Raw genomic sequence first — 7,722 nt, forward strand, 5'->3', positions numbered from 1 at the left:
TAATCCCATAAACACTAAACCCTAAACCCTTAACCTTTAACCCCAAACCCTTACACCTTAAACTTCAACCCTAACCCCTAAACCCTAAATCATAATCCCTAAACCCATAATTCATCATAAACCTTCAAATACTAGTTAACTCCTAAACCTTAAATCCTAAACCATATATCTTAAACCATAAACCTTAAACTATAATGATAATTAATTCAATATTTTAAATTCAATACTATCTCTTTTACGATTATATAAGAAAATATTTAATATATTGTATAACCATAAATTTTAATAATTATTGTTTTAGGGGTTGTAGATTAGTGTTTATGATTTTTTTGGGGTTTAGGGGTTATATGACTTTTAGCAACGTTTTATCAAAAGCGCCGCTAATGCTCTGGTTTTTAGTGGCGTTTTACCAAAAGCGCCGCTAATGCTTTGGTTTTTAGCAGCGTTTTTGGTAAAATGCCGCTATTGCTCTGTGTTTTGAAATTTTTACGGCGTTTTATGAAAAAACACCGCTAAAGCCCTATTTTCCTGTAGTGGTTGGTGCTTCATTTTATCTCATTTCAATTTTAATTATTTTTCACATGTGTTTATACAATTTTTCAATTCAGTATAAATTATTATAATGATTTAATTTTAATTTTAATTTTAATTTTAATTTCATTTATTAATTCAATATCACATTAAAAAATTTCCAGACAATCATTAAGTCCAATATGTGATACCAACTTTTCAAACTTATTAACCCAAAAAAATTGCATCAACTTTTCTGCACCCCAAATACAACGTGCTGTTCAAAATCATGTGTAACCTTAATGCTATAAATGTTATAGCAAATACATTTTGATCTTCCTTCATCATTTGGATTTATATATTGCTTAGCTTCGGAACATCGAATAACTTTAGAAAATTAACACCATCATAATTTTTTTCTCAAATCACATGCAATTTTTCATCTAATATTAAACTTAGTTGCACTTTTTTTTAATCATATAGTACAAGAAGTATCTAAATTCTATAACCTAAAACACAGTAATTATTCAAGAGACTTTCAGATGAGAAATGTCAACGTTACAACTTAACTAGATAGACACCACTACCCATCCCTTTCAATTCATCTTCGCCTTATTCATGCTCCAGGCGTTAAGGTTCTTGACAATGATAGTCTCGTCACCCTTGTTGAATGCATACAAGTGAGCATTGTCAAGCACTGCTAATGTAGGATAAACCCTGGATGTGATGCATGTTTTTCCTCCACCTCCAAAACTTTCCACAACTGAATGATCAATCTGTAAGCAGGAAAAAAAAACACCATGATAACATCCCTTAAATAAAATATATGTATGCATGTAGCGAGGGGTGAATTCAAGAACTTTGTTTCGAGGTGAAATTAAAAAAAAATTAGAACATCCAAAGCTCAAAGAATTATGTTAAAATGGTTATTAATTTTTAGGAGGTACCAAAAATGCAAGTTTTCCCAGCTATGCCCCTTGTATGTATGTATGTATGTATGTATGTATGTATACCAGACTCCTAAGAGAGAGCTTCTTATCAGCCAAGTCAACATCAACGAAGCCAGCAAATGATGGTTTATATATTCCGTTTTCCAGTGAGGAACTGCAAAAAGGTTTATTGAGTTAGAAGAGAAAAGACATGAACAATTATTTGTTTTTATAGAGAAAGATAAAACAGACCTCCTTGCATCAGAGCACAACAAAACCACATGTTTTTTTGATGTTTTGAAAACCCTGAAGAAGACAGCAGTATATTCTTCAAGGTTTTTTGAAGCTAAGGTTAAGAGTCCGAATGGACCAACTCCACCTTCAACCTTTGATCCTTTGTTGGCACAGAGACGTTGGGCATCTTCCCAGGTAGGATTAAATTCCTCAGCTTTATCTAAACTTGGAATATAGAAGGTAACATCAATATCCGCCTGAGAAAAAGTACCCACATAAGAATACAATGAGTAGAGCTATTAACTTATAATATATATATAAACAATTTTGGAAGTGAACCTGGGCAGCTGTTATTCCTTGTATTTCAATATGGTGGCCTTTTTTAAGCTTTTGATGGCTCATTTTGACATTTTCCCCTCTTAGAGTATTCAACTCTTCCACTGGCCATTGCTTCAATTGCCTTTGATTAGTGTCAAGCCATACTATTCTAGGAATTGCCTGGGGATATATCTATAGGTCATCAGTTTTGACATAATAGGCATTAGTGTACATATATATTACAAATTTATATCGACATATACCTGTATGCCAGCCCATCCCTTTTTAACATCATCTTGAGTAAAATCAGATTCATTAACCCAACCCCACAAAATCCTCCTCCTTTTTGCAGGATCAAAGAATGTCTTTGAAGCATAGAAATTTCCATAGTCATATCTAAGGCCAGCCCAACCATCAACTGATGCATTGTCAGGTACATATTTATCCTCATTAGTTAAATATGTTCCAAGTGTGTAGTAATCGTATCTTGCATCATCCAAGCTCACTTTTAGAACATGCTTAACATGTTTTCCCATGTAAGATGGATCCAAACCCTCTTTACTAGATAACGAAACAGGATAAAAATCAGGACATTCCCACATGCCTGTATTGGGCGCTGAATGAAAAGGGTGTTTAGCCTTAGTCCAGTGAATGAAATCTCTACTTCTATACAGATAAGCAATCCCTCTACTGTTCCTTTCGCTTCCAACTAAGACTCTCCACCGCCCATTTAGCCACCAGGCGGTGGAGGGGTCACGGAAAGCAGTGGCGTTGACACCATTTTCAGGATCAATCAGTGGATTGTTTCCAGGTTTGATCCATTTACGCAAATATGGATCAGATAAATTTGCTGGTACTGCATAGTTTTGGGTTTGGATGCCATTGGAATCAACTCCGGTATATAAAATGATTGGCTTATTGCTAGGAAGAATGGTGGTTGAACCAGACCAAGCACCATCGATATCAAAATGTTTTGAAGGACAAATTGCAGGCTCAAGTTCTTTCCAATTGATCAAATCCTTTGAAATTGAATGGCCCCAAACAATGTTACCCCACACAGCACCTTTGGGATTGTATTGATAGAAAATATGGTATATTCCATTATAGTACATAGGACCTGCAAAACCAAAACCAAAACCAAAAAGGAAATGAAGACAATTGCATAGGAAAAGGAAAGAATAACGAAGGATATCAATTAGTAAACTGACCGTTTGGATCTGTGGTTGAATTTGTTCATCATTGAACAACACATAGGATGAAACCAAAGCAAAGAAGGAAGAAAAAGTTAATAGTGATGAAAAGAAAAACTAGGCGTTACGAGCAATGGAAAGAAAATATACCATTGATCCAATTTTTGGGAGGCTGAAAGTGAAAGGCAGTATGATGGAGTTGGCGGATGTTAACTGCACTTAAAGACTGAAATTGTGGATAAACCTTGTGAGACGCTTCCATTCTGCCATTGCTAACATAAAGAATTAATATGTAAAGCCATAGGAGATTCCAAATTGCCATTCTTTTTAATCACAAAAGGGGAGCTTAGTAATACACTAATTGGTTTGGGTGTTGTAAGATGATGGGTTTTGTTGGGTATTTATAACAAGGGAAGCTTACTTATTACACTTTTAATTCTTTAATTTTATGGTGTTGGAATTTGATAGTTTAAAAAGCTTTCAATTATTCACAATTATTACCACTTAAAATCTTAAATAAAATTTATTACAAGTAACTATTTACAAATAGCCTGTTCTACTTAATGATTGTTTCTTTTGCCACTTCATTTTGTCCTTATTTTATATTTTTCTGAAACAGACGTAATTTCACAGTTGATAGTTTTTTTTGGTAATAAAAGAAAAGCACAACCTGTTCAAAGTACAGGGGCTCCTAGAAGCAACTTCTAGGAGGCATAAAACCTCTGCTGATGGCTCTCTCGTGCCAATGCCGCCATACGGTCCGCCAATTTTTAACTAATTTTTATTATCATATATAAAATTGATAAAATAGGTTCCAGCGCTTAAGTACTTAAAAAAAATTTAGATTTATAATAATTTAAATTTAAAAAATTTAAATTTAAACTCCACATAAATCCAATTCAAAATCTAAAAGAATTTAAATCTGAAACACTTTTTTCTCATCACGTGGCACTGGTAAATAATTGACAACTCAACTATAATTATGTTTGGAATTTTTTTAATAATACTTTTTCAATCAAATCACCGCCACTTGGTTATTTATAAATTTTATTCCACATATTTAATATTCTAATTAAAACAAAATTTACCACAATTAAATGGAAGGCCCCTTAAAACTAACATTTCTTATGATAAAATATATACTATATTTAATATATATTATTAAATGCAGTTTTTATTAAAAGCCATAATTAGAGAGCATTAAAAAATTTTATGAGATAAAGTAATTCAATCAATTAAATTAATTTCTTGTTAAATATTTATTCATTTTTATTTGCATTTTGTATGTTATACTGATTATTTTCAATCAAAAATCAATTAATGCCAATTATACAATTTAAAATTTCTACCTTCTATATTTGTCATACTATAAATTACAATAATTTCACTTACACCCTATGCAAAAGACAATATTTTGAAGAAATGTTTGAAAGTAAGTATTATTAGGTATGATTATTCTTTTCAAGAAAATATTATTATTAATAAGAATCATGAATAATAATAATATAAAGATATGACATATGATACAAATAATAAATAAATTACTATAAATTAATACACAGATGTTATATCTGTAGAATAATATCAAAAAAAGAGAAGATAAATTAATATTAACTACAACACAAATAATTCAAAAACAAATTAGAGATGCTTTAACTTGACCAAACTATTGAAATTTGCATCCTAGCCTCGTTATCATCAAATCAACCTAATGATGAACACCGATCAACCAAAAAAAAACTACCAAAAGCACTAAAAGATCTACCGCATCAATGAAGCACAGAATGGCAAGTGTCAGATGGCATATCCTCCTCATCATCATCATCTTGAATTTATTACTATCATTATGCCATATTATGATAAAGCCCTTAAAAAACGGTTCCTAATAAATATGGCGACTACTTTATAGTGACAAATCTCACATATACACCAGAAAATAATTAAAAATTAAAGATAAAAATAAAATTACATATGCTTCAAAGAAAATAGATTGGACAAAATAAAATTATGAAACCGTGTATAAAATAAAACCAAAAAATTGTAGACAAAACTACGATAATAAAGATTGAAATTAAAACAAAATAAAATTTTAAAAAATGTTAAAAAAGGCACGACTAGTAATCAACTCGAAGATTGACGCTAGCACCGAATAAGCAAGAATTAAAGTATGATTAAATTAAGTGAGTTGTTTTTTAGTATAAATTTATAATTATTTAAATATTTAATTTTCAATTCATTTTTTTCTTTAATATCTATTACTACTTTTGCGAATTCTTTGTTTTTAGTTTCTTCTTTTATTTGATTAATAAAATTAATTGTCCACATACCTTAATTAAAGTAATGAAAACGAAGCGGTAATAAAGTTTTGTATCATCAGTAATTAAGTTGATATTAGCTACGAAATTGAGTTTAAGGTTAAAATATGATTAATAGAATAAAATCAGAATACTCAATCCCTTAATTTTTAATGAAGGTTTCACGTAATATTTACTTGCCTTTACTAACATCCTTGAATTGTTCTCTCTCAAGCATATAAATAGGACACTTGCACACAGCATAAATTAGCATTAAAATATCATATCAATGAGTTGCTAATATGCATTGAAGATTTTCTATTTCATTTCAATTAAATTAAAAATTTTAATTATTTATTGACTTTAAATATTTTTATTTTAAATGTTGAGATCACTGTTATTATAAAAATATGGTTTAACTTTTCCAGATTTTTTTTTATTTTTTTTCAATGATTAAATTTCAATTTTAATTCTTCTGTTTGAATTTAAAATTTAATTTCTATATTTCAATTTTTAACATAAATTGGTTATTATAGTTTTATAATATTATTAACTAATTTAAAATTTAATATCATTAACTTTTTGGTTAAATTTTTTTAGGATTATATATAATTTGAATATCCTAAAAGTATTAGAGATTGACATGTGGTTTCTTATTTCTTTTAAGTTTGAATAGGTCTTACCTTTTTCAATTTATTTTTATTTCGCAATTTAGAAGAATGATTAAATTTTAATTTTAGACCTTCTATTATGCCTAAATTTCATACTTAACCACTAACTTTAATTTCTAATGTAATTTGGTTCCTATATGTTTATAAGGTTGTTAATTAGTCTAAATAGTTAACATCATTAGTTTTTCAATTAAAATATTATATGGTTATATATAATTTGAATGTCCTAAGGGCCTTAAGATGGGTTTGGATGGGCAGTGTGTTTAGCTGCAGTTAGAGTAAAAACAACGGTGGCGATGAGATTAGGTATTGTATCGATACTGTAGCCTGAGACAAAAAATAAGTTAAACACATCGCACCGCACTCCACCACCCATCTAAACCCACCCTTAGAGACAGATACATAGCTTTCTATTTCTTTTAGGCTTGCCTTGCATTTTTTTTTTGTTTTTTTTTCTCTTTTTGACATTATAAGACAATGATTAAACTTTAGTTTTAGCCTTATATTATGTTACAACTTGAGATTTAATGTATGTATTTTATTTTCTTGACATAATTTGATCTTTCTATTTTTATAATATCATCAGTTAATCTAAATATTTAATATTTTTAAATATTTCAATCAAAATGTTGATGTCAAATTTTCTCAGTAATAATATTTCAAAAAAATTATTTTATCATGACGAGTTCGAATGAATGTTTTTAAGAAAAAAATTCATATAAAAAATTTTCAATGTTATTTTTTATTGTTACATGATTATCAAGTTATTTTTTTAATTTAAAAATATCATATTAGTGACTTTAATAAAAGAATTTTAAACGTAATAACAATTAAATTTAAATTTTTAAATCTAAAAAGTAAAAGATTATATTTCTAAAACTATAAATAGAATTAGAATATATTTTAAACTTTAAATTTTTACTCCACAGCTTTAGACAAGTAAACAATAACTCAACAAGAAGCGAAAGAATGAACCTAGTAAAATTTATTTGAGGTTGGCAATATACTTATCAAAATCCTCCAGTTTTTTTGAACACAATAACTAATTATATATATTGCTTGACAGGTTAACTATATTCTTTTAGCAAGAAATTGAAGTCTGAATTTAACGAAAAATCTTTGGAACAACTTGGTAGGATGATTGAGATTTGGATATCATTTATAATTTTTTACTATTATGATGATCATTAAAATGAGATTAATTAAATTTAACTACTATAAATATAAATATTGAATTTTAGTAAACTCATGAAAAATATTTTTTGATTCCGTAATTATTATATTGTATAACTCGTTACTAACTTTATAATTCGAATAAACTTACTAAAGAATTAAACAAATTTGATTCTATTTATTGTACAAATAGAGTAATTCCCTAATTTTGTTTCCTTGATTTCTTACCACAAATTTAAAATAATTATATAATATAAAGGGTTGTTTAGTGGAAAGAAGTAACATCGCAGACAAATAAATGAGATATACTAAAAAAAGACGAAGAAGATTAAAATTAAATTAATCTTTCTACGTTTTTATTTTTCTCCTAATCCATACACACTTTCAACTTTTAAAATTTAAT

The 7,722-nt window shown here is 28.5% G+C and overlaps 1 protein-coding gene across 1 annotated transcript; it reads right to left on the reverse strand.

Moving 5' to 3' along the window:
• Nucleotides 1-790: 790 nt before the first annotated feature.
• Nucleotides 791-3,549, reverse strand: LOC107948309 (beta-fructofuranosidase, insoluble isoenzyme 1). Its single transcript, XM_016882807.2, has 7 exons — nucleotides 3,332-3,549; nucleotides 3,200-3,208; nucleotides 2,255-3,108; nucleotides 2,013-2,171; nucleotides 1,692-1,930; nucleotides 1,524-1,614; nucleotides 791-1,286 (listed from the first exon to the last, which is right to left on the reverse strand). The coding sequence occupies exons 1-7, from the start codon at nucleotides 3,501-3,503 to the stop codon at nucleotides 1,107-1,109; spliced, it is 1,704 nt and encodes a 567-aa protein (XP_016738296.2). The 5' UTR covers nucleotides 3,504-3,549; the 3' UTR covers nucleotides 791-1,106.
• Nucleotides 3,550-7,722: the final 4,173 nt, after the last annotated feature.

Source organism: Gossypium hirsutum, chromosome A04 (genome assembly GCF_007990345.1).
Source record: "Gossypium hirsutum isolate 1008001.06 chromosome A04, Gossypium_hirsutum_v2.1, whole genome shotgun sequence".
Classification (NCBI taxonomy): Eukaryota; Viridiplantae; Streptophyta; class Magnoliopsida; order Malvales; family Malvaceae; genus Gossypium; species Gossypium hirsutum.

Bases quoted from the DNA above. Each gene is read 5' to 3' on its own strand.
- LOC107948309 (XM_016882807.2), bottom strand. From the start codon at position 3,503: ATGGCAATTTGGAATCTCCTATGGCTTTACATATTAATTCTTTATGTT. The intron at 1,615-1,691 runs GTCTGTTTTATC...ACCTTTTTGCAG, and splicing joins TTGTGCTCTGATGCAAGGAG to TTCCTCACTGGAAAACGGAA. The intron at 1,287-1,523 runs GTATACATACAT...TCCTGCTTACAG, and splicing joins AGCTCTCTCTTAGGAGTCTG to ATTGATCATTCAGTTGTGGA.